The sequence below is a fragment of the Orcinus orca genome, chromosome 12, assembly GCF_937001465.1.
Source record: "Orcinus orca chromosome 12, mOrcOrc1.1, whole genome shotgun sequence".
In the NCBI taxonomy this organism is placed as follows: Eukaryota; Metazoa; Chordata; class Mammalia; order Artiodactyla; family Delphinidae; genus Orcinus; species Orcinus orca.
In genome coordinates this window covers 81,724,642-81,751,477 of record NC_064570.1, presented here as the reverse complement: position 1 = coordinate 81,751,477, position 26,836 = coordinate 81,724,642, and the positions used below count along the sequence as shown (strand labels likewise).

At 42.7% G+C, this 26,836-nt stretch overlaps 1 protein-coding gene across 2 annotated transcripts in view; it reads right to left on the bottom strand.

Moving 5' to 3' along the window:
- The window catches only part of COL9A1 (collagen type IX alpha 1 chain), a 68,940-nt gene that overhangs the window by 35,201 nt on the left and 6,903 nt on the right, over window positions 1-26,836 (bottom strand). Inside the window, exons 2-17 of one of the 2 annotated variants that reach the window (XM_049695431.1) lie at window positions 26,220-26,297; window positions 25,482-25,502; window positions 23,955-24,029; window positions 23,658-23,693; window positions 23,460-23,522; window positions 17,194-17,247; window positions 16,894-16,929; window positions 14,221-14,244; window positions 13,805-13,858; window positions 12,432-12,485; window positions 11,761-11,793; window positions 10,970-11,026; window positions 9,511-9,564; window positions 5,078-5,131; window positions 3,711-3,764; window positions 1,076-1,129 (exon numbers count right to left, since the gene is read on the bottom strand). In XM_049695431.1, coding sequence (XP_049551388.1) covers window positions 1,076-1,129; window positions 3,711-3,764; window positions 5,078-5,131; window positions 9,511-9,564; window positions 10,970-11,026; window positions 11,761-11,793; window positions 12,432-12,485; window positions 13,805-13,858; window positions 14,221-14,244; window positions 16,894-16,929; window positions 17,194-17,247; window positions 23,460-23,522; window positions 23,658-23,693; window positions 23,955-24,029; window positions 25,482-25,502; window positions 26,220-26,282 — 786 coding nt within the window. In that variant the 5' untranslated portion in view covers window positions 26,283-26,297. Of the gene's footprint in view, window positions 1-1,075; window positions 1,130-3,710; window positions 3,765-5,077; window positions 5,132-9,510; window positions 9,565-10,969; window positions 11,027-11,760; window positions 11,794-12,431; window positions 12,486-13,804; window positions 13,859-14,220; window positions 14,245-16,893; window positions 16,930-17,193; window positions 17,248-23,459; window positions 23,523-23,657; window positions 23,694-23,954; window positions 24,030-25,481; window positions 25,503-25,564; window positions 25,929-26,219; window positions 26,298-26,836 lie in introns of those variants that run through there. The other variant, XM_049695432.1, reaches the window with a different exon arrangement.

Sequence of the window (26,836 nt, the reverse complement as noted above, 5' to 3'; positions counted from 1 at the left end):
TCTACACATCCTCTAGCCTCATCGACTATCGTGGTGGGTTGAGGTTTGGACGAGTTGCCAACCTTTTCTCCATATTACTTACTCCCCCAGTCAATAATAATGATTTCTGTCACAATTACCCAACTAATGTTGATATACGGTACAGGCGGTAATAGACGAGAAGAGGTGTCTTCCTAAAATATAGCTTTTGTTGAATTGCTTAACTGCTCTGAAACCTCAAATGGCTTCCTGTTCCTACTGGATCACTTCGGATCGCCCAGATTGTCATCAAACGCTCTCCGTCCTGTGCTTCGACCTTATCTATTCAAGTTCATCTTCTCAAAAGGAGCTCTGCACCCAGGCCGTGCCAGCCCCAAGGCAGCACACACCCCCATCACCCCGACAGGGCCTCTTCCCGCCTGTGCCCCGCCTCCCCCCCAGCACGGCTTTGCAGGCCCTCCTTCCTCTCAGGCCCGCTCAGTGCATCACCTCCACCACACGTTCCGGAGGTTGATCTTAAAATGTTATCCTTCAGTTACATTCTGTCCTTCCCACTGGACCTCGATAGTTGGAAATTCTATTTTACTATACCTTTTCTTCTTTTCAATGTGGTGTGAGAGATATTAATGAACAGCTCTTTGGTTTATTTACTTCCAAAACAGGTGTGAGGCCGTCCACAATAAGGACACGTGTGCACATGGCCGTCAGAAGATCAGATAATGAGATCAGAAATCACAGGAGAGAAAAATGACAGAACTACCCAAGAACTTCAAGGGAGAGCGTTTCTGTGACTCTACGCGTCCTAGCAAGCAAAGCAAAAGGAAAACGCAGCAAAAGCATAAAAGCGTAACAATTTGACTGTACTTATGAGAAAAACAAAACCCATAACAAGTCAGAAGAACGTTTCTCTGCACAAAAAAGAGATGCTTGTCTTAATTTTAAAATTTTAAATAAATATAGAAACTATTGCCCATTTTTCCACCTTATTCACACGTAAAGACACTTGCACACACACACATACATATAGCAAAAAAATCTATCATTGATCATTGCAAAAAAATCTATCAGTGGATCCCATGAAAGGAAAACTACTCACAGGTGCACCGGGGAGACCTTGTGGTCCGGGTTCTCCATCTAAGCCCCGAGCGCCCTGGAAATACACGAGACAAAGAAATGAACTTGAGATCAGCCATGTATGCTAAAGGGCACACCAGTCTTTCTAAAGAACTTCAATAGCCAGATAAAAAGGAGGTTTTGTGTTTTGTAATATATACTCTATTCATCAGTGAACCCGAGGAGTATTTAATCAGAAACCTCAGATGTTAAAACACTGGTTTACATTCTCTCATCCCACCAAAAGTACCTACACCCAATCTTTGATACCACCCTGAATATTTTAAGTTAACAAACACTGCGTCCATTCCTGATTGCTGATATGAGCTACCTGTTTAGAGAACTTGGCAAGCCTACTGGAAAAGGTTTGGTCATCACACTCCAGGGTTCTCAGGATCCCTACAGGAATTCATTGATGGTGAAGACGAAGGGGCCACCCAAATAGTAGCTGCTGTGGACTCCGCAGCCACCACACCAGTGGGAGGGATTTCTGGGACTCAAGATCCCCACCCAGACCTAGAATCAGGAGTCCAGCCATGTGATTCAGAGGAATGAACTGTAATAAGGATTTAAGCATCCCCTCTTCCATCCTGGATAGATGGTAGGTTCAGTATGTGTAAAGTAATTGATCTATTTTCTCCACAAGAGATTTACCCTGCTGAGTGATGATGGCTAAAAACTACAGAGTTTTATAAATCTAATCGTCGTGAAACTATCTCTGTCTTTGTTATCTATTGCACATATCGCCTCCCTATTTTCATTATAAGAATGAAAATGTGATTTGAAAACAAGAATATGGGGTTTTCAGTGCTCTCTACATATGCTGCATGACAAGACACACTCCCCTGTTTAAAACTTCTTCTCCTCTACCAGGGGAACGAGAAGACAGATGGGCACCTGAAGTGAACAAGCCATCTCCTGACAAACAGGCTTGCAAGGAGGAGATGATAAAAGAAATGGAAAACAGTCAAAAGGGTTTTGGGTAAATGTCAGGCCAAGAAAACCAGGTGGACGGTGTCTGCAGTAAGAATTAAAAATTAGAAAACCTTTGCTAGAAGGTTCAGACGTGGGTGGAATCAAAGAAAGAAGCACAGGCACCACAGAGCCTTGAAAACCTCTGATCCCTAAAACTAGAATAGAGCAGAAGGCGTTCTCCTTCCACCAGTGAAGAAGAGGTTTGGGAGACCTGAAAAAGCCCTTGAAGTCGTCACTCACGTTGCCTGGTGGAAGGAGAGCCAGCCTTCGAGTTATAGAAATGGCTTGGACGCTGCCCGTCTCTCTCCCTTTCTCTCTCTCTCTCTCTCTCTTATTGCTGTTCAGCACCAGCTCAGACCCAGACTGCTGTTACTAGGTAACCACTCCGCAGGTCTGAATTCACCGGAAGAGCTTTTTTCTTTTTAATGAAAACAATTTGACAAAAATCAGAGGAAATGAGAAATTTTGAAAACTACCAAGTAGCAAAATACCTCAAATAAAGAGCATATCAAGAACAGTAATTGGTTTCAAAGTGAGGGTCACGTATTTTAGGAAGTGATTTAAACCCAGAAAAAGCAAAAGCCTGTGTATCAGCAACTTCAAAATAAATGGGATTTATTTTTTAATAACAGAAGAGTACACACAGAATGTTCCTTAAGGAAACATGAGTACAGAAATGCAAAATATGTTTTTAAAAATACAGTGTTTTTAGAAAAGAAACCGCATTCTATAGGAAACAGAAGAGGGAGACGGGCACAATGAGAAAACCTAGACAGACAGAGAAAGCGGCTGAAAAAATGAAATTGATGGAATTATTCATGAAGCAATTCCTTCGATCGACAAAAATGTGCATCTCTTTTTTAAAAAGGTTGAATTTCATTTACTGAGCACCTACAATGTGCCCGTTATCCTTGTCTGGTTGCTAATGAAAGACTCTGTGCTTCTGTGCAGAGCAACATGAATTAGCCTCAGAGGTTCTGCAGAGGGTGAGGCGAGGGTCAGGAGGGGTGGTGGGCAAAGAGCCCCGTTTTTAATTTCCTGGAGCCTACAAACGGGCTTTCCTAACAAACTTTCTACAAAGTGCTGACCATTTCCTTAACATCTGAGAGAAGTTAGACACGCCCCCTCCACTCATACACACACACACACACACACACACACATGCACACACACACACGCACACAGCAAGAAAAATATTTCTGAGCTCATCATGAATGCTCAAGCTTGCGTTGTTATTGCTTCTTCTATTCACTCAGACAAGCCATCCCTGCCCTGCCCTGCCCTCCCCACCAAGGGTAATGCGTCATCCTCAGCTCCACCTCTCCATCCTCCTCTGCTTTTGCCGGGCACTCCAGGTACTGTGTCAGTGTTATCAGTGTCAACTACTGATAAGAGATTAAGCATAACAGCCCTGCTTACTCCTATTTACCCCAAATAATTTAAAATATATAATAATAACAAGTATCCTGTGTATGACTCATTTCTATCATCTACGTGTATAACAGAAAGTAAGAACCCAACCAAACATCTACAAAGCACCAAGTAAGAAATAAAAAGTGACGTTGTTAAAGACAAGAAGATATTTGAAATGGCCCCAAACATTTATGCATTTTGGTAGCGTATCATCACCATCATCATCTTACTTTTTCCCCTTTGGCCCCAGCTATGCCAGCGATGCCTCTCAAACCTTGAGCTCCCTGGAAATGTAAAAAAGAGAAGTAAATTCTTTTAGTTGAAGCGCACATTCCTTGATGTCATCACAAAAGCTGATCGAGAAGAAGGATGTTATCATAACCAAAGGTAACACTGAGAAAAGGTGACATTATATTGCAGACAAACTTTCCTGGTTTACAAGAAAAATCCAAAAGGAATTCTTCTGATGTTAAAACCCTTTTTAAAAATTCTGAAGACTTACACAAATCTGGAATCGGAACAATGACTGATGGCAAAAGAGTAAGTATCATTAGCCTCAAAGAATCATGATAAAGCCTTTGACTTTTAACTCACACAGAATACACTGCCACTTTTGCCTCCTTCGTGGTTTGTAACGTGGTTACGGGTCACATGATCGTGATTTTAAACCTTGGACTAATTTTTCCCCACCAGTGTGTGCCATCCAAGGCAACAGGTCCCCACAAAAGCTTCTTCCTATAAGTGTAGCTGGGGTCTCCATCATTCACTTGCCATCACTCTACGTTACACCATTTCTACGATAAAAGGCATTCTGAATCCCAATCTGGGGCAGGAGGAAGCCATCTCCTCCCTTCTCGGGCACAGGAGTGGGTAATCCTCAAAATGAGGGTGCAGGGTGTCGATCCTAGGACCCCCTTCAACACTGAGTGTTGTCATTCTTGACTGTCTGGACCCACAGCAGCAGGGCTCCAGAAACAGATGCCGTAGAGATGCTCCCTGGGGAGAAGCAGCGGGCAGACGCCCCATCAGGAAAGCGGGGTAGCCACTTCCGGGCAACTTGCTAACTGTCCACAATGGCTTAGGATAAAGTAGCGCTAGGCCAGTCATTTCCCCGTGCTCTCACTGGAGAAAAGGGGGCATCTCCAACTGTTTGTTTTACATCCAGGTCAGTCCCGGTTCTCTGTAGATCAGTTAGGAATGGCCTGAAATACACATGGCCAGGGTGATCCAGTCAGGACACAAAGTGAGATCTGGCCAAATCAGAATAAAGCCGCTCATTCTTGTGGGGCTTATTTTCTGACTCTGAAGGTAATTCAAAAGAGAATTCCAGAAATATTTGGGTCAATAGCGGAGACATGAGAATGACATGTGTTGTCTCCCGAGCTCGTGCATAAGTGTTCCAAAAAGCATACTTTTTACAAATCTTGCATTCCTTGACAGATGCTGTATATTTAAAACATGAAAAACTGTGAATTTTACAGAAATATTTTGGCATATCCTCTCCCAAACCCCAGAAGTTCAGCAAGCAGTAATGATATCCTCCAAAGATCACCAGGGTCCCGCAACATAGTTAAATATGTTTCTAAAAATACTTCACCGGAGGTCCTTGAGCTCCAACCTGTCCAATTCCGCCCTGGTCTCCTTCTTCACCCTGAAAAAACAGAGAGAAGGGCACCAAATGGACACTGAAATGGGCTCGGTCTAACTTGGCACGTGGTAAGTTCATCTGGCATCTCCTGAATTAGTCTACTATACTTGCTTAAATTATTTTATATGAGTAGTCCATATTAATTGCAGAACATTCAGAAAATACAGAGACGCATATAAATAAAGTCACCCAAATCCCACCTTTCCACTATAAACACCAGTAACATTTTGGATGCTATCCTTTCAAAGCTTTTCTAAAGAGAGAGAGAGGAGGGGAGGGAAAGAGGAAGAGGGGAGAGAGAGAGGGAGTGTATGCATTCATGTTCTAAGTATGTGTGTTGTGGGTGTATTATTAAGAAAGTGTGATCACACTATGCAAACTTTTCCTTAAACTATAATATTTTAAAATATGATTTTCATTTTAACTTTTTCTTTATAGTTTTTGTACCATGCACAGTTTTTTTTTTTTAAATTGTACTTAAATCTAAATCTGTCTTTTCTTCCATGGCTTCTACCTTTGATGGTGCTCGGAAAAGCCTTCTCTGACACCCCCAAAATATATAAATATTCATCTATATTTTTCTTCTAGTAATTTTATAGTTCATTTCTTACATAGAAATTTTTAATTATCAGTAATTTATTTTTATGTAAATATAGAGTAGAAATCTATTTTTTTCCTGATAACTGGCACTCTATCCAATATCACTTATTGAATAATAGATTCTCTCCACCCAGGCTGAAAAATTCATCTTTAATGTATGTTAAATTGATAAATATACTTGTTTCTGGACTTCCTTCCTATTCAGCTATACTGTTCTGCTGTATGATGTTGTCAATACCATAATGTTTTAATTATCGAAATTCTATAATACATTTTAATCCCAGGTTGGGAGAATTCCTTTACCTTTATTTTTCATTTATAGTTACTCTTATTTTCAGATTTTCTTAAATGTTTACCCTTCCACATGAACTTTGGAATTGTTGGGCGAATCTTCACAAAAACACTGCTTGCTTTGTATTAGGACTTCATTAAATTAATAGATTATATAGAGAGAGTTAGAATCTTCACAATACTGAGTCTTTCCATCTCAGAACTCAGTGTATCTTCATATTTAGTCAAAACGTTTTCTTTTTCTTTCCACCAGTAAAGTTTTGTTCTTTTCATTTTGTTGAATACTTCTTAAGTTTGTTCTAAAGTCTTTTGACTACCTGGTGGCTATTGCCAATGGAATCTTCTTCCATTATGTTTTTTAACTAATTATTGGTTTAACTTTTTGATACTTATTTTATAATCTCTGATATACTTTAAAATGTTAGGATATTCTAAACAGAAATCCAACTACTGTTTCTTACAGAAAGATTACTTTATGGACTCTGGGAAAAAAGTTATTTTCTCTCTGACAAAGGTTTTGCTTTTCACAATAGATATACTGTTCTACATTTTCTGTGGTAATGAATAACTTAAATTGTGAAATTCATCATGAGAAACATTCTTAGTTTTTGATATTTGTTTATAATGGTAGATTAAAATCCAGTTCTATTGTTTATTACATGTTTCAATTCACCCATTTTCCTACTCCACATGCTATACTTTTTTTTTGCACACAAACACACACACACACACACACACACACAAAGAAATACAAAAAATTTAGTAGCAGTGTTAATATAGAATATTTGGGCATCTAGTGCAAAGAACTAGGCTATACCTAAATAATTTACACTTGATGTTTGAATGAACTCTGAGAGTCTTACATAGTGGATCTTTGTCTCATAATTATATTCAGATTACATTCCATCAGAACATAAGATTGACAGTGGAGGGAGATGGTCCTGATGGGAAAGCCAGTGAATAAGCTAGTTTATGGAGCGGATAATCAACACATGTGTATGATTAAATACTACTTGTATTTCCCCATGTAAGTACAAAAACAACAGTGATTGTAATTTTTCATTAGCAGGTTTTGGGGTATTTTCCCATAGATTCTTGATAAACCTTGGAGTAATGTATTTGACTGAAATATTTCACCAGCAGATGAATAGCACACAATAACTAATCAATAACCACAAAGCTAAATGACAAATTTAGGAGTAGCAACTTATTACCGTTTTACTGAAAGATTTTTGACTATTCATTCTTATCTGTATAAACAATTTTTAAAATCTTCATTAATTAATTTGTAGAGGAAACTCAAGGCAGAACTGTGAATCTGAAAGCAAACTTCAGGCCCCTATAGTCTCATAATTCTTCATCTTTCTGCTTTCAGTTTACAGTTAAAAGCATCTATTAGCCCTTTCAAGTTTCATTGTTCAAGGAGCTATCTTATCTTCATAGGCCGATTTTCAAAGACACCACTGAAAGTGTTAAGTGACATAAACATGTGAAATAAATTAAAGGAGTTTTCAACAACTTTTCATGAAAATTTTGGCCAGTTACCTAACACACCAAACAATTTGCAGGTTCCCCAAAGAAGACCAAACCAAATTTGAAAGTCCAGATCACTAACTTGTATAGGTCTCAAAAATGCTAGTTTCGCGGGAGAGTGGAGAGACACTCTGACTGACAGGTCCATTCCCAAATCCCGTGGGATGGGGAAGTGGAAGTTCCCCAAAGAAAAGAGGTCACCCCCAAAAAAAGAAAGGGTTGCAGGGTATCAAAAATAGCAGAAGTCTACTAAATCTGCTTTATTATACATATTACCTCCTGAATATTTGGTGTGATTTAATATTCCTACACACTTGTTTTTGAGGTTAGATGATAGTCTATTATACGGATATGTCATAGTTAATTTAGCCATATTGGACATTTTTCATTTCTGCGCCCTTAGCGCTTAGAATAAACCTGGCACATAGTGGGTACTTAATAAATATTTGTTGGTTTTTTTAAATTACGAATTGAAAAATTCAATGGAGGAATGAGCACACAGAGAAATTTCCAAAGTACTTGATTTTTTTTTTCTATTTTCTCCAATTTGACATCAAGAATCCAGCTGTTATACGCCAGATAAATAAAATGCCTTAACTATTCAGAGCCTAAGTAATAAAAGACTTTTTAAATGAATGTTCATACTGTAATAAGGTACTGGAAATTGGCTTATTTATCCTCATTATCTGAGATTGTTCAACAGCTTTACCTAAGGAGTTCAAGAATATTAATGCCTGGGAATTCCCTGACGGTCCAGTGGTTAGGACTCCGTGCTTTCACTGCCGAGGGCCCAGGTTCGATCCCTGGCCGGGGCAATAAGATCCTACAAGCCCTGCGGCATGGCCAAAAAATAAGGAATATTAATGCCTGCCTGAAGGTATTAATAAATTGCCTCTCAAGCTCTTAACTTCTAAAGAAAAAGACTTCTGCCATCCAATAATGGTGTAGAAGGACATATTCAACAAAGTCTAGAAGACCCACATTGATAAGAACAGTTTGACTTTGTAAAATATTACGGAATTAACCGGAACTAAAATTCTACCGTACAAGAAGTCAAATTCTTAGTTACTCTAAAGAGATTTCATCCTAATGGATGAAAAGAAAAGGCAAATAGGTCACCTTACTTTAAATTTCAGCCTTGGATTTTCCGTAGGACATGCCAGCCCCAATGCAAGTTGTGCTGTGGATTTCAGTTTCTACCCAGAATATAATATAAGTGCCAATTGCTAACTTCCAGATTACTCAAAATCTAAGTTACACTGAAATTAGGTCAGAAACAGATAAATTATTTCAGAACTTAAGATGAGAGGCTATGAGCCAATTACCAACTTCCCTGTTTGCTAGTCTCAGCAACACTTGTCATGAAATTTTACTCCTGTCATAAAAATTTTGCTTAGTGGAGTGGAACAACCAGCTAGAATAACACTTGACTATCAAAACCATCAAGGAAAAGAGCTGAGTGTGACTGATTTGAAAAGGAAAGCAAGGGGTACAAGGGGCAGCAACACAGGAAAGAATGAAAGTGTATGGCGCTTTCTTTGTTCTTTTTTTTGTAACTGAATAATGATAGAATATGATGCTTAATCAGAATATTCATGCATCCACTGAGAACTTGTTAATCATCACTGGAAAAGGAAGGGTAAAATAGTATGCCTTTATTATCCCTTATAATTCTTTTTTTTTTTTTTTCCCGGTACACGGGCCTCTCACTGTTGTGGCCTCTCCCATTGCAGAGCACAGGCTCCGGATGCGCAGGCTCAGCGGCCATGGCTCACGGGCCCAGCCGCTCCGCGGCATGTGGGATCTTCCCGGACCGGGGCACGAACCCGCGTCCCCTGCATCGGCAGGTGGACTCTCAACCACTGCGCCACCAGGGAAGCCCCCTTATAATTATTTATAATGAAAGTGATCACGACCTCCTAATCACAATTTTCCCACTAAATATTCATTGTCCTTACCTTGTGACCTTGTCTTCCAGGTTCACCAATCTCTCCTTTAGCCCCTTTATGACCCTAACAAATGCAAAAGTACGTAAGTACAGAAATAAATAAATAGACAAGCAAACAAACGTGTTGAGTTTGGCACAGAAAGTGGTCAGAAGGCTCACGAAATGACCTTGCTCCCCCCAAATCTATGTCCATAGGCTGCTAACCGAAAGGTTATGTCAGAGAAATGACAGCCTTAGAAGACCTTAATAACACCATGTGGGCTACATGACCACAGTATATAATAAATATCAGTTTCAGTTAATAGACAAACTCTGTTCGAGAATAGCAAACACCCCGTTACCTAGTTCAGCCACTGGGCAATGACTCACTGCCAGCCGGTCCCTAACCCTCCCCCTCAGCTCCCTCCCACAGTTGGACGAAGGGCATGGAGTCTTCTCCAGCATCAGTAACTCGCTCTCCACAGGTGACGGCTGACACACCCAACGGGCTACTCTCTGCTCTCTGGAGGCTCCCCTGAAAACCTCTGCTTCCTCTGTGCCCATCTCCTTCCTGGAAGCAGAAGAAGGGCTTCCCCAGACACACGACTTTCTGCCTCTTCTTGTACACAGTTTAAGTGCAGGTGACAAGCTATAAGCGGCAGCCCGTGAAGGTTGCAGAACATGTGCAGAAATCCTCATCTTTCACTGTCAAGCCACCTGTTCTAAGCATATGTGCGCTTCAGGTCAGGGACATGGGGCAAGTGTGAAATAAACATTCTGAAATTAAGTCTGTCAGAGCTTCCGTCCTCAGAACCTTTCTTGTACCAAGGGTGCAAGTCTCTGTGAAAAACAAGACACCAAGCCAGGCCCAAGTCTTCTGCAGTTATGGGAACCCACCAAAGCTAACCTCTACGAAAATCACAGTGGGAAACCCAGGGCCTTGGAGCCTTTGAGATCTTTGGCAGAACTTCCCTGGTCTGGACTAGAGAGAGAAAGCCATTTAACCCCAGCTTTTGGTATTTATTCTCTTATTTTTATGGGCAATTTTGAAGTAGTTATGATGGCAGAGTGAGAGAAAAACACTTTTGGAAAGTCTCTTTTCTTCTCTATTTTGCACAGTTTTTCCAATTCTTTTTAACTAAAGCAGTTTCACATACATCACGTGTACCGTCCCTGGCCCGCATCTCTCATCACTGGAGCAAACTTCTGAACCTTCATTTGGTGTTGTAGGGTCCCTCCATTCAATACATTTCACTGGTATTTCTTCCCTGAACAGCACTGAATAATCAAGCATCTGTGTCTGTCAGGGTACCAGGGAATCTCCAGGACTGTATAAGGACCACAGAATAAGCGACACAGACTTGCCCAGTCCATCAAAGTGGGCACTCCGCACCAGAAAGGCCAGTGCTTCAAGGAAAGGCTCTCCTTTTCCTGTGGATAATACTCTTGAAAACAGAAAACAGAATACAGCATGGAAACTATTCTCTTACCCTCATGCCCGGCAGGCCTGGATATCCAGAGCGGCCCGGTGGACAGGAACTGGGACACTGCCCGAGAGACAGAGACAGTAAACCAGAGCTTCTACTTTATGACAAAATGGTACATCCTTTAGGAGTCCAGCTACAGAACCCCAATTCAATTATATTCATGAAATAACTCTGACTAACCCCTTTCCTTTTTTATTCTTTTATTTTTAAACTTGGAAATATTCCTAGCTTACAGAAAAGTACAGAGAACATAACAGACCCTTTCCCCACGTATCTGCCACCCAGATTTAATGAATGTTACTATTTTGCCATATTTACTTCAGATTTAACTTGTTAAAGAAATAAAATGATTGCAGACAGGCCACTGTCCCAGGACCTGACCTCTGTCCCCTCCCACCTGCCCCCCACTCCAACAGCTCTGTCCTGAGGGTCACATCCCCCCAACAAATGGACCAAAATTGCATTTAGTGCAGTTTTCCTACATCGTTTGAATGTTAGTCTATAAGGAAAACAAGTCTCAGAGCGGATTGTTTGACTTCTGGTGAAAAAGCATGTCTTAGTCATAAAGTAAAAAGATTATGGAAAAAAAGATATTTCTATAATGAAAAACTGTTTTTCTGAGTGTACACAAGCGACCAGTTCACCAGTCCGGCCGACTGCTCTGCTATCTGAGTAAAGTAAAAGACAGAAATACAACATATTCCAGTGAGGTCATTTTAAAGAGAATTCACCTTTTAAAGAGAATTCCTGGTCTTTGACCTAAACTGTACTTTGTTCAAAGGAAAACGTCTTACCAATGGATCTCCGTCATGAAAGCCAATTGTTCCCTAAAGTAAAGAAAATACTAAAGTTAAGAATATAGTGAAACATTTTAATTCAAACTACTAATAACAGAAAGTTCATTGGACAAAAATACAGTCAATGTATTTGTTCAATAACCTATACGGAATAAATAGCGTATAATACGCTAACATTCTAAAAACTTGACTTGGCCTCTTCTGTTTGGAGAAAACTAAATTGCAGTAGATTATTTCTTTCAGGGGACTGAAGGGAAATAAAATGAGAGAATAGAAAATATGGAGAACTCTAAATCGTAAATTAAAAATAAGGATAATCTCCTAACTGCATTTTTAAAAGTACTTAACTGTAAATCCTTCGTAAAAACGAGTTCCTTTGAAAATGTTCCCTTTACATGTCCAAGGTTTGAACATTTGAGAAATCATAAGCCTCAAAGCACTTCAAATACAATGAGTAAACCATTCCCCGTGAAAACCATCTTTTAAATTATTGTGATTTCTCTACTATTCTGGCCTAAAAAGACCATGCTCTGAATGAGTGAGAAAATCATAGCCATTCTGGAATTTTAGGACAATGACTTGATTTAAAGGTACTTCCATTTTTGGTTCTTAGGTTTCTTTAATCCCAACCCTCAGACACAGAGAAATTCAATCTTCAAATAACTTACGCTGGGTCCTGGGGGACCAGGGGGGCCCGGTGGTCCTCTTCTCCCAGGGTCACCCTAAGTTATTTGAAAATTGTGACACAGTGGTTATACACATGTCAAAACATAGTGCGTAAAACTGGCGAGGCATGAGAAACTGACATTCCTAGAAACCCGGCAGAGCTCAGCCTGCATGGACCTGCCACCAAAATCGATAGGGGACCCACAACCCAACTACCTCCACAAAACCAGAAGAATAAAGGAGTTCCGGTCTCACCAAAGTAGTAAGACAAGGCAGAGGGAGACTTGGGGGAAAAAGCCAGTCCTTCTCTATAAGATGATCACTTTGTCTACTCTGCAAACAAACTGGAAACACTACGTATTTCTCTAGTTGATTTTAGGGGAACCAGGACAGCCAACAAACTGGAAACACTACGTATTTCTCTCGTTGATTTTCAGGGGAACCAGAACAGCCAACACTGCTGATGCTGCCCAGCTAACAGCAGCAAGGAAGGCTTGCGCCTGCCTGAAGCTGCAACAGGGAAGGTCGTCACCTCTGCAGGGCCAGCCACCCCTGGGGCTCTTCACCCAGAAGCTATCCCTCGGTCTGTCACTGCACGCTCTTGCCATTGGGACGGAAGGTCAAGATGGCTGAATTCAAATAAGCCATTCAGATGAAAATGGAGTCCAGTTAGACTTATTATCCAGAGTTGACTCCTGGCGCATCTTTTCCTTCCTAATGTTCTATCATAAGAAGTCAAAAGCATCTGACAATCAATTTTACAATCATTTCATATTCATTCATCATTCACTAAATAAATTTGTCAAACAGTAGCACCTACAGACTCTCCGTGGATTTACTATTACCTATCGTTCAGAGAACGTCAATGATTCAATGTTTTTTGAATATTTATTGAATATGAACATCAAACACATTACCAGCAATTTCTTCCATGAAGTTCAGCTCTTTACTGACTAAAGTTAAGTTCTGTCAGTTCGATTATGATTTCACGATCCTAACATAAGTGTACATGGTAGTAATTTTAGACTATTCACTTCATTTCCTGCAGAGAGACTAATAAAAGAGACACTGGACCCCAATCCTGGCTGAGAGTCTGTAAAGCGAAGGTGACACTTCTCCACTTGATCACTAATTCTAGAAGTTGGGAAGAAAAGTTTAGCTGAAAACTTCAGGGAAAAAATTTAAATCACTCTACAAAAATGAGGGAGCATTATCACCCTGGTCTTCATCAATATTATAAACCGGAATGAAATTCATCTGCCGTTTCTTGGATTTGCGGGGGGAAGCATACAGCTAGGGCGATGAGCCTTCCCTAGTAACATCTTCCATTAAATCAGCAAATGTCTGTCAATGCGCTGTGTGTGCGTGTACTCACAATTGGTCCAACACGGCCAAGCTCTCCGGGGAGGCCTGCTCCCCCAGGAGGACCCTGCAGTCAACAAATTAAAGGGACACGGTGATTTACGAATGCTTTTACAATCTATGACAAGTGATATCAAGTACGATAAGCTGACTTAGAATTATGTATCTGAGCTAGATTTGGTTTCCAACGAGGAATTTGGACCAAATTTTAATTACTTATATAGAAATTAATTAAATTAACAGAAATTCCTTAAATTAATAAAATACTTTTAGCAGAATAGGGGTGCTGTCATAGTAGCCCCCTAAGATCATTCAGGTAGGACACTATAAACGCCACTGGGTACAGTGTTAGCTGGAGAGTAGGGTCGGGATCTGAGAAATGGGCCATTTTTGTAGACTATGTAAAACAAACCAAGAGATAATACTTACAGGAGGTCCAGGAATACCACGGCCCTAAAAGGTTAAAATAAATGTTGTTACGGTACGTGACCCATACTTAGTGTAAATACAGACACAGAAATAACTCAGTTCAAAAATAAACAATAGGGCACTAAGATCCCGCATGCCACAGGGCAACTAAGCCCACGCGCCACAATTAGAGAGCCCGCATGCCACAACTAGAGAAGCCTGAGTGCCGCAACGAAGAGCCCATGTGCCGCAACTAAGACCCAAAGCAGCCAAAATAAATAAATTAATTAATTAATTTAAAAAAATAAATAAAGTTTATCACTAAATAAACATAAGATGTTCATTCTACAGAAAGGACTGGGTAAGGAAAAGCAAACACGGCTCTACTTCTAAAGAAAGAAATTTGCTTCAGCTCCTCAAATATTCTTTTGATGTCTAAGCTAACCAGTAATATTTTTTCCAAACTTTTTTTTAAAGAAAACCAAGATACCGTTACTCACAAAGAGGCACAACCAGACTTTTTCACATTCTTTTCCATTGTAGGTTATTACAAGATGATGAATACAGCTCCCTGTGCTATGCAGTAGGTCCTTGTTGCTTTTCTATTTTGTATGTAGTAGTTTGTATACACTAATCCCAAACTCCTAATTTATCCCTCCCCCTCTGCCCCCTTTAGTAACCATAAGTTTGTTTTCTATGTCTGTGGGCCTATTTCTGTTTTGTAAATGAGTTCACTTGTATCATGTTTTAAATTCTGCATATAAGTGATATCACTTGTCATGTTTTATAAGAAACCTACATTAAAAGCAATACAATACTGCTTTAAAGTTTCTAATGTGATATTTGGAAGTTCCCCAAACTTCCTCTCCCTAGTTTAGGGGAGAACTTCCTAAAGTTCTCTCCCTTTAGCACAGAGAGGCGGGGGAGAAGAAAAGGGTTTAGAAACACACCCTTCGACAGGTAGGGCTATACGCAGACACCAAATCCATTAGATACTGAAAATGAAACGGTGTCACTCATGAAATAACCTCCAATGGATCCTAATTTAGTATGCTGAATTTTATTTTAGAGCTGGTCACCCCATCTCACACTCCTTTACATTTTCTATCTCTTGAGCAACACCGAACTGCGTGTAATCAAGGGTTGAAACCACGCCTTCCGCAGCCTCGCAGCCTGGATTCCAAGCACAGGGCCTAGTACATAAGAAGCTCTAGTTCTACGCTTGTTGAACTTAATAAAACTGAGCATCTGCTACCTAGAGCCCCTATTCTCTCTATGCTTTCCGGGGTCAGTCTCCCGGCCTTGGGTTTCCTCTCCTCTGTTGGCTTGAATCCCTTGTATTCATAACTGTCTCTGATACCATATTCCTGATAGCTTATACTTCCAGACCTCCTTTTCTAAAATATCCTTATATGAAGTACCCAGTGGAATCAGTGCACATCCTCTGATAATGATATTATTTTTTAACATCTTTATTGGGGTATAATTGCTTTACAATGGTGTGTTAGTTTCTGCTTTATAACAAAGTGAATCAGCTATTCGTATACATATATCCCCACATCTCCTCCCTCTGCGTCTCCCTCCCTCCCACCCTCCCTATCCCACCCCTCTCGGTGGTCACAAAGCACTGAGCTCATCTCCCTGTGCTATGCGGCTGCTTCCCACTAGCCATCTACCTTACGTTTGGTAGTGTATATATGTCCATGCCTCTCTCTCGCTTTGTCACAGCTCACCCTTCCCCCTCCCCATATCCTCAAGTCCGTTCTCTATTATTTCTAATTATTTAGGCAGCCACAACAAGTATGAATTTCACATGAGCAGTATGTTTTAATGATAAGTGGGACTTTTTTTAAGCGATTCTTTGAAAAATTACTTCTATTTGAACATTTTAATATGTGGATCAATTTGGGGAATAAATGTTCTGTTTGGCAATACCAAAGTAATCAATAAGTTATTTCATTATCAGAGACCTAGAGGTTTGATAAATTTCACTAAATCTAAAAAAAAAAAAGGCATCTCTATAAGATGTTGAGCTCTGAGCTGAAAATATGGGAGAAAGGCCAGCAAGATATTCACTTCTGCAGATAGACTTATAATGGAAAAGTTGACTGACACTGAAATAAGGCAAAGAAAACAGTGAGAATAGAAAACAAGGAGGAAAAATACAGATTCATGACAAGAACAAAAGAGGAATGAAGAGCAGAATAGAAAAAAAGATAGCAGCCTGAGAACCCAGTTCTCTTGTAGACTGAAATAACACAAGTCTGCCAGATTGTGCAATGTAGAAAAAGACTTGCCAGGGAACCAGGTGGGTGATAATATCTGACATATCTGACAGCCAATATTTCATTAGAGATAAAACCAGTTGTGAAGAAAGGGGTGTGATGCCCAGGTCTAAACACTGAATACTTAGATTTGCTGTTGTTATGCAAGAAACATTTTCCATCAGTGGGGACAGAGAGGGGGATGTCTATTGGGAAACGCTACCTCCAAACAGATGTATGTATTTTACACCATACATTCAAATTGCTCTAAAATTTCTCTACTCATAGTCAGAATGCTTATCACAGCAGATAAGTCATAAACTCCTTTGTGATGTGTATTATGTAGAAAACTACATTGAAAAATTTCACAGTGGCAGAATTTTACCTAAAGATAGGAGATTATCAACCACGTCACTTTACATTTACTTACTGGAAATCCACGAGGTCCCGGCACGCCAGGTTCTCCCTAAAAATAAAAATAGCTCCATTGTACTTAGCTTTTAGCAGAATGAATATGTAAGTATGCAAACTGGGTAAACATTGAGATCATTACAACACTCCATCTTGGTGTTTCGGATGTAATTTAATTCAACTGAAACACGATTTTAGTTGAACAAGTGTATTTCAGCTACTTCACAACTAATCTGTTAGTTGATATGGAAACACCACAATGAAATTATGCTTCCACACTTAATTAATACCAGCAATTAATACCAGGTGGCTAACTTACTTTCTGTCCTCTCGGGCCAACAGAGCCAGGAGATCCATTAGGTCCCGTTAATCCCTAATAAAGCAAGATGATGTTAGAACTAATACAGCATCCTTAGGCAAACCACTAAGTGGATAATTTTGCTTAATTTGTTAATTATATACAGGATGGTTGCCTATGTATGGTACAAATATTTGTAAAGAAATACCTTTGCATATTCTTTCTTGAAGCTAATGTTTAAGATCTGCCTGTTAGTTACTTTCTGTTGATATAAATTCTATCTTATTCCTAACTTCCTGCTAAATGCATTGTTTCTCACAGGGTTCAATAATTTAGTACTTTTGCCTCTGCTTTGAAAAATGCAAACTAATAGTTACAGTGTTCTAATAGGTAAGTCTGATAGGACGACAGGTCTTGTCTCTGCCATTTAGCCATATTTATGTACCTCCTTGACTTCGTTTATAAAACAAAAACACTCTATGTCTCTGTAGCTTTTGAATCACGTCTTGAGAGTTAAAATGTTCCTTCAATAGTAATTAAAACTAATCCATCGCATTATTGCCTTAGAGCCGTCTAAGGCTCTCTAGTCATCTTAGCAATGATGACTGCTTATGGAATACATTAACTTTTAAATTTGAATCACTTGAGAGCATGTATGTTTCTAGGTTATCTCCCTTAGTAAAACGGCTATTATTAAGTATACATTTTCATGTGTGCCACTCAGTATGTAGAATTTAAGTCAGTTACTGAAAATTAGTAGGGAAAATGACAATGTTTGGAAGTGATGCTTTAATAGCCGCTTTAGCTTTACATATGATGGTTATAAATGTGTTTCACAGTAATTGACTTAATAGATATCAAAGCATGATAACACTACATGTACATCCAAATTTCCACATCAGGTAAGGATGCATTTTTTGTTTCTTTTTTTTGCGGGACGCGGGCCTCTCACTGTTGTGGCCTCTCCCGTTGCGGAGCACAGGCTCCGGACGCGCAGGCTCAGCGCCATGGCTCACGGGCCCAGCCACTCCGCGGCATGTGGGATCCTCCCGGACCGGGGCACGAACCAGGTCCCCTGCATCGGCAGGCAGACTCTCAACCACTGCGTCACCAGGGAAGCCCGCATTTTTATCTTTGTAATTTTTTCTTTACTTTTAGATGTTGTCATTTATAATGTAATCTTGAAGGGAATACCTTGCTAAAGACAAATATGTGTATGTGTATCTATAGATGTATACATACATATATGTACATATATGCATGCATATACAATATAAATACCTTATAAAACCTATACATTATCAAGATTTTGAAAAAGGCTAAAATGATATTAATTGAGGGATGGATTCCTTGAAAATATGAAAGCCCTACTTAAAAATAATCACCAAAATCCATATTTAATCTGTCCTAGTCTGCATAAATATCAGTAAGATGCATTCATGTAGCTTATATAGAAAACTATTTCACTGATCACCACTTTTACATTTCTCTACATCAATTATTTTCCCTCATAACTCCAAAGAGCGAATCAAAGGAAGCAGAAAAGAATGAGTTGAAAATGTTAATTACTGGAAATTTACCAAAGAATAAAGTTATCAAACACACACGGAAGAGTTTTTGACAGGCTGAGATTTTCAATCTCCCCAGTATAACTGTAACGCTGTAACTTGGGAACAGGTCCCAGCATCTTAGTTGCTGAGCACCTATGGTAATGGAACGTTGGCTTTTGTATTTCAGCAAACAAACCATTCCTGCAGGGGCACTCTGGTAACACACATGGCACATGGGTTGTATAAACCTCAGGGCATGTCTGACGAATGGGACGTCTGATGTCCACTCTATGCATATACCCTCCAAGACCACTCCTGGTCAATTCCCACACACACAGCCAGCTAACCATCTTCACTCAGTGATTGAAATAACTGACAAGGTTGGAGGACAGTAGCTACTGTATATGGTAGAACTTCAGCTCCATAATAAGGAAGCAGAATGGCTGGATACCCTGGAGGCTGCTTCCAGTCACTTCTTATTTATACTGTCTTCCATAGACATGATAAACTATGTCTAAACACTAGGAGGCTCTTTGAATGAATGAAAATATATTCTGGTGTCTGATGATCCAGTGAACTCTTTTATGAAATAGCCATGTAGAAAAGCATAAGCTCCATGAGGACAGGACTGTGTCCATTACAATCCTAGCACATTGTCCCAACATCTAACACACACTCAGTACACGACTACTGAATAAATTACTTTGGGTGTTGGGTGGAGGGATTTCACACCTGTCCTTCCACATCATCTTTACTTTCGGTTCAAATCCCAACTCTGGCACTTAATTGCTGTGCAACCATGGTCAAGTTGCTCAACTGTATGTAGCCTCAGTTTCCTAATCTGTAAAATAGATATAATGTTAATATCTACCTCATATGGTAATTTTGAACATTCATTGGGATATTACACACAGCGTGTTTACAACAGTGCCTGGCAGAGCGGACACTGAGTTAATGTTAGCTGTTCTTATCATCATCATCATTGTGTGGTCAGACTACACTAGATGCTAACGAAGGGTTCACAGGAAGTGATGTTTCCTGCCCTCTGGGAGCTTAAAACCTCATTCAGAAGGGGTTCTGCAAATAAGCAAAAAGTTCTAGGTATTAACCACGGGCACTGTGCTTCACAGCCCCCCTCACATTTTTTTTTGCTGCTTGACTAGTTCCACTCACACTGACCTTTCAGAGTAGTTTCTTTATTACTCACTATCCTAATCATATAACATCTATCAGGGATGATAGCTGTATACATTCAGAGGATGTTCTAACCTCTTTCCTGTAAAAAGTAGCATGGCTTAACTATAATTCCTGTACTTCATTCTAATTCCTCTTCTCTGTATCTGAGATGGATGCTATACGAATGAAAAAAAAATACTACTTTACAGAGCTCACTAAGCATGCCACAGCAAAAGTGCCTATAAGAATATAAGTTATGAATGATAACAGCACAGCTGTCCTTTGGGAGCAGAGCTTACAACCAAGCTCTGACCTCTTTAATTTTACACGTCTATAAGGGAAAAGAATCCACTTACTAAAGTCTTAGCAGGAAAGGAGGGATTTTATATGGATGTACATAAGTCTACAATTTGCATTTACAGATGCACGCATACAACTCCAACTTGCAATCATTCTTATTTGTCAGAGAAATGACTAGAGGAAAATACTGCCAGCGGCAGAAAGAACTGCTTTCATATGAATGCTAATGAAGATTAAGTTCTATACGGGACGATATTAAAGCCAACTGTGTTCTGAAACTTCCTGCCGCTGTCTGGCAGAGCACAACAGCCATCAACAGTAATTTCCTTCCCACATTCCAACCACTCAGCTCAAGAGACCCAACACATAATCCCACAAGATTAGCTGCCATGACTCGTTTACCTTTTCTGTCACGAATCCACTTGATTCAGGATAATTACCTTGAAGCCACGTTCCTTTCAGATCCTTCCAAACACCATCGATTAACCATTTGTTAACATTACCAAAAAATACAGCTTTGCCATGAACCAAGGTTGGAGGGTTCAGGTCCCACCACTACACTTAGGTTCACCTACCAAGAAAGATAACTTACGCTTTCCCACTTACTTAGCTCTCAAGCCCAGAGACAAACAGCAAACTCTGATCCAGTTTCTGGTATTTCATTAGTCTCAAGGTCTATTCTCAATTTAGGGTAAAAGGTCTGTTTAAAATGTCAAATGTGTCAAAGAGTGGAATAAAAAAAACTTTTCAGGTCAGGATTTTGTAAGCTGCATGTGGTTCCATTTCAAACTTTGGTGAACATGAAATTTATACCAATATTTACAAGTAATAATAAAATATCAATTAAAATATTTTTACTATCCATTGAATTTTTAATATCATATTTCTTGGTAATTCAGATAACAAAAATTCACTATCATTCTTTTCCTCCCTATTTTCTCCAAATATTCGTCTATTTAAGAACCTCATTCCTATCTGCATGAGGCAAAGCTATCCGGAAAGAAAGTGACTCGAAAAATCAAGAAATCTGGTTTCTTTCACCACCTTAGCCACTGAATAACTCGGGGCCCCTGGGGGAACCACTTGTCCTCATAATTATTCAGTGTCCTTGTCTGTGAAGAATAAAATTAGCCAGACCTACTTTCCAGCTTATTGTAAAGTTAAAGGAAATAATGTTTGTGACTGCATTTGAAAAAAAAGTTCTACTCAAATGCCAATTAGTATGGTTCATTTTTTGCTCAGTTCCAAAAATGCCCAAAATACTGGCACACACACGACTTTCTTACTTTCTCTCTCCTTCCTTTCTCTTTCTCTTTTTCTCTTGCTTTCCTTTGCAATCCCAGAAGATTGATTCAATGCCCTCATCAGTGTCTCCCTGAGGACCTTCCAGGGTCAAAGTTCTATGATATAAGAAACCTTACTATTTTACACTTTTTAACTTTGGAAATCTGATTTGGAAATCTGCACTGTGGTACTGCAACTATAGACAAAGGAGAAAAAAAAAAACTATTTGTAGGTGTTATTTACATTGTACTTCTGAAGATTTTGAAGACCTTTCATTTGTTTATCCCAAGTTTCTGTTTAAGTGTGGAAATTACTTTACAAAGCAAAACCAGGCATTGTCTTTATTCTTCTTTACAGGTGAAGAATTTGTTGCACCTGCTACAAAAGCACCATCATTCTAGTCCTCTGTCTGAAATTATGGCAACTCAATAGTGAGACAAGACTTCAGGCCATTGGTTTACGCTTCAACCGCCACAACAATCAATAATAATGATAGTCATTTAATCACCAATTTTCTTTTCACATAAAACAAGGTCCACGTTTCAAAGGAATGCAGAAATAAATCCAACCTGTATTGGGCTACTGGTTTACTTAGTGGCCTTGTATTTATCAGACGTTTTTGTTATCATGTGTCATAAGTAATTCACGGAGTTTCAAAGAAAAGCTTGATAGCCAACGAGTTATATAATTTCAGTTTGTATTATACGAATATTGGTCCCTGGGAACCTCATGCACTGCCACTTTACATACCTAGAAAGTTCAAACTAGGGCCTTTGAAGCATAAAACAAAGTCGATATCTCCTAAGGCAATGAATAGCATAGACAAATATTTTCATTATGCTAATCTCGATAAAGAAAGCACATCTTAATAACCACTAACATCCAGCTGTGTGGTTTTTCTTTTTCTCAAAATGAAGGCTCTGTCTTAAACTCCAGTCAAAACTTCTCGAAATCTATAATCATAGGTTTTTGGGTGCTTTTTTTTTGATTTAGAAAAGTCCTTAGTTCGGGGAAACCACATGAAATGGTAACTTGAAGGACAACTTGAGGGACCCAGCCTTGTCTGTTCTCTGAGAGCAGGTGCTGGGTCTTACGTCACTTCGTATCCAGCGGCAAAGTCAAGGAGTGGCCTGCAGTGAGACCTCAATAAATATTAGTCCAGTGTACGGACAGAGAAGCCGAGAGGCCTGAAGTCCTTTTACTCTGAAGAAATGTTACTTAGTGTTAGGTTTATCACACAGCTCAGCATCTGAGCGTCCCTCCTATGCGGGGGAGGCAGGTGTGCTGGGGGGTAGGCTGCGGAGAGGCTGCTGCTTCCCGGTCTTCAGGCAACCCTAGTCAGCTTATTCCTGTCAGTGATGTCAGCCAAGAAAACACCCGTGGAAAGACAGAAGACTAGTTTTGAATTTCCTCTTCCACGTGTACTGACCAGTTCCCTGCCCCAGCCCTGCTTCCACCCACCCCCACTCACTTCAGACCCTCCCCTCAAGAGCATCTTTCTCTTCTCTTTTCCCTGGGATTTAGGAGAACCCCAAGAACCTTCCCCTGCAGGTTCCTTTTCTAAATGCATTTAGGGGGTGCCGGAAGGCAAGGGCAGAGACGGCTTGCTGGGAAGCCCCTGCAGAGGCCAGTCGGATCCCTCCTCCCCGGCACCGGCTGAGCAGGGGAGTGGACGGTTAGAGGCAGGAACCGGTATCCACCTATGTTTTCCGAGAGCAGGAAATGCCAGCGCTGCGTGCTCTCCCCAGGGAGCTGCGCGGAGTCTCCACCCTCGAAGACCCATGCGCCGAAACGGCCACGTCCGTGCCAAGCCCGCGCGCAAGGCCAAGTTCAGGGCCACAGCCCTGCTGCAACTGGGACCACGGTCACCCCCATCCCTGCAGCCTGCGCCTCTCTACACGCACACACACACACACACACACACGCACACACACACGCCTTGGGCCCGGATGCGCGCCCCCAGTTCCCACTACTCACGTCTGCGCCCGGCGTGCCAGGTTTGCCCGGAGCTCCCGGCTTTCCCGGCTCTCCCGGGGGGCCCTGGGCAGGGAGGTCGCGAGGCAGGGAGAGAAAAAAGGAGAGAAAAGGGGGCAGAGTTGAGACTCTTCTAACGCACGTGGCTGCAGACCACGTCGGAAGGAAGGAAGTGGAGGGCCAAGGCGCTGATCCACTTACCGGGGGGCCCGGGGGACCCTTCGGACCTCGGTCACCCTGGAGGACAGGAGGAAAGGGAGAGCAGTCCGTGAGAGGGGGGCGCTGGGGACCCCTCCGGGAGAATCCCTCACAAATCGGGGACGGGGACGGGCTAAACGGTGCTGGTCCATGACCAACTGGGGTCACAGGACACGTGACCTCCTCCCTCCGAAATTCCCAGGCTTCCAGGCTCACCCACGTCCCATCCCGCCTTTGGGTGGGGGGCTCCGTGCGCTCTCAAAGAACCCACCCGAGCCGCTGGGGGAAGGTGACACTTACGTCGATGCCGTCGATGCCCGGGACTCCAGGGGGGCCCGGCGGCCCCGGAGGACCCTGCTCACCCGGGGGTCCCCTCTGACAAGAGAGCGCACATGGATTAGTGGAGTACGTGGGGCAACGACGCAAAACTGGACACCAGGGCCCAAGGCTCCCCGCGTGGCCCGGTAAAGGCATTGCCCTGCAGAGGCCGGGGTTTGAACCCAACATAACACGGGGGGATCGAACTTCCAAGGGAACTTCTTCCCCTCCTCAAGGTTCTCAGTGAGGCTGACAGTGAGGTTAGAGCACAGTCCAGGCCCCCAGGGTGGAGTCCTCACGTCTACAGAGCATTCAACCGAAGGGGGCTTGTGAGGAAGAGGGGGCCTCTTCCTCAAGGGATTCGATCTTGAAGCTGGTGGTCACTGAATACCTCGATTTAATCGGTGATTGCGGGTCAGTGTTTTGGCCAAAGTGGAACAGGTAGGAGCGGAGGCGCCCCAGCCCAGATCAACTACAGTGTCATTCTGTAGACCTTCCTGTGCTCAGGAGAAAGCTGGGGGAATCCTCTCAGGGAAAGACAAGGGAGGATGGGGGTGGGTGGGGAAAGCGGTGAAACCCAGCGAGCGCCTGGCCTTCTTTCAGATCCGCCTGCAGCGATTCTCTTGCAGGAGGTCTGGGCACCTCGCTTCAAAAACACCCCAAATTTCAGGCTGACCCTAGGGTGTGACCCCTTTTATCGGCTGCAAACAGCTCAGCTTTGATGGTGTTAGAGGGAAGGCTGGCCTCTGAAATAGTTTGCACACGTTGCTTAGGGAATGTGAGATTTTTTTTCTCTGTCTCTCTTCTAAATTTAAAAAAAGAAAGAAAGAAAAAAGCTTCATTCTGATGAAAGGAAACTTGGTTTTTCTAAACTCCGGGGACCAGACAGGTTACAATGGGGTCTTTGTAAGTGAAACCTCAAACGGCGCTGGCTCCCCTGCCCCCGCGGGGTCCTGTCCTGGGCGGAGGGAGGAGACGCCGAGCCTTCGGGAAGCTGCCGAAATTTCGAGGCGAGTCCGGGCCACGGGTCCACCCTGACCAGCGGGCACAGTGGGCGGGATGCAAAGTTTGCTGGAACACCGCCTACTCACGCTGGGCTGCCCTGGACCGCGCCAGGAGGGGGAGGGGACGGGGGAGGAGAGGGGGAGGGGACGGGGGAGGAGAGGGGGAGGGAAAGGGGGAGGGGATGGAAGGGGAAAGGGGAGGGGAGGGGAAGGGAGGGGAAGGAGGGAAGGGAGGGAAGGGGGGAGGGGGAAGGGGCAGGGGAAGGGGGGAGGGGCAGTCAGGCTGAAAATTAAACCCCGGCCTCCAGCCTCCGCCGGCCTCCACCGCCTGAGCCTGCAGTATGGGGGCCCGCTGGGCGAGGGGGCGCCCTTTCCGGGACCGTAGGGGTCACCTAGGGCCCCCGCCTCCCACCGTGCTCGCCGCAGGATGCGCGGGGCCCGGCAGCCCACGGGGTGCTCGGCACCTTCCCTGAGGCTCCCCCGACGGCTGCGCCCCCTGGCTTACCAGGTCGGTGGTCTCGCTGGGCTGGAGAAGAAAAGATGGGGAGACAGTGGGAAGGCGTCCCCCTAAACCCGCGCGCAACTTACTTGAGCCACGCACAGGCAGAGCCCCGACAGCAGCAGTCCCAGCCCGAGGGCCCCGCGGTCCCGCGCCGACCAGGCCATCCCCGCCGCGCGCCGCTAATCCCCGGGCCCGCCCTCCACGCGCGCACAGTGGCGCTTGTCCCCACAAAGAGCGCCCCCAGACAGAGAGGCCTAAATTCCTCCTGTTTGTGAGTGGCCCCGGAGAGGGTCCTGGGGATTGGAGGAGAGCTTGCGGGGCCGGGAGGACGGATAGAATGACAACAGTCCCTTTTAACCCCTTCCCCGCGGCCGCTCAGGCCGGTTCTGCACGCGCCCCTCCCGCCCCAGGGCAGCAAGCATCCTGCTGTCCTAGGAGCCAAGGCGACGGCCTGCGTGCCACTGAGGGCTGCGACCGGCAGTGTTCTTGCGGAGATGTTTGCGAGGGGAGGAGGGAGGGTCGTAAGCCACCCAAGGTAGAAACAGACACCCCCGCCCCAAGGTGGTTTCTACCCGCCCAGCTGTGGGTGGGACCGGTGCTTCCTTACTGTCTATCTGGTCTGTGCTGCAAAGCCTGGATTCTTTAGAGAAAGAGAGTGGGGAGGGGGGGATTTTGAGGAGGTGGCGAGAGCTACGCTGGGTGGAAGTGGTCTTTGCAGGTGGTCCAGGGACTCGCTGTTACCCTCGTTGGCAGCTCCTGGCAAGTTTCTCTCCTGGGTCGCAGTGGGTCACAATGAATCAGCATCCACTGGAGTTCAAACTGGGGAAAGACAGCAGCCAGTCAGTTCAGGTTTTTTTGGAGCACAGAAGCAGGTCGCTTAAAAAGGAGATGAGTTTGTAAGTGTGGTCCAATGGTTAAGTGTCTGGTCACCAACTTGAACTGGTTGACCTCAGCGGACCAGGACTTTTGTTCCTGAATACCATTTTTTTTCCAATAGAAACGGGCTGCAAACCCTTCCCACTTTTCTCCTATCATTGGATGTAGATGACTTTAGCTCTGCACTGCTCCAGCACAGCCCTGGGCAGGAAACCCATCACTGGCACTGACTTTCTATTTCTGTCCTCACCACAACGTTCAAGAGGTAGATTCTGTTAAAATGAGTCTCAGAGAGAACAGGAAACTGTCCTAGGCACCAGCCAATAAGTGTCAGAGTCTGGATGGGATCCCAGAGGACATATGCACTGACACTTCACACGGGAAAAGATTAGAAACAGAGGCGGCACCAGGAATAAAGTAGAGAAAGGAAAATTGGGTCCTGGGAGAATATGCGCGCTAGACATTTGCCACGGAGTGTCACA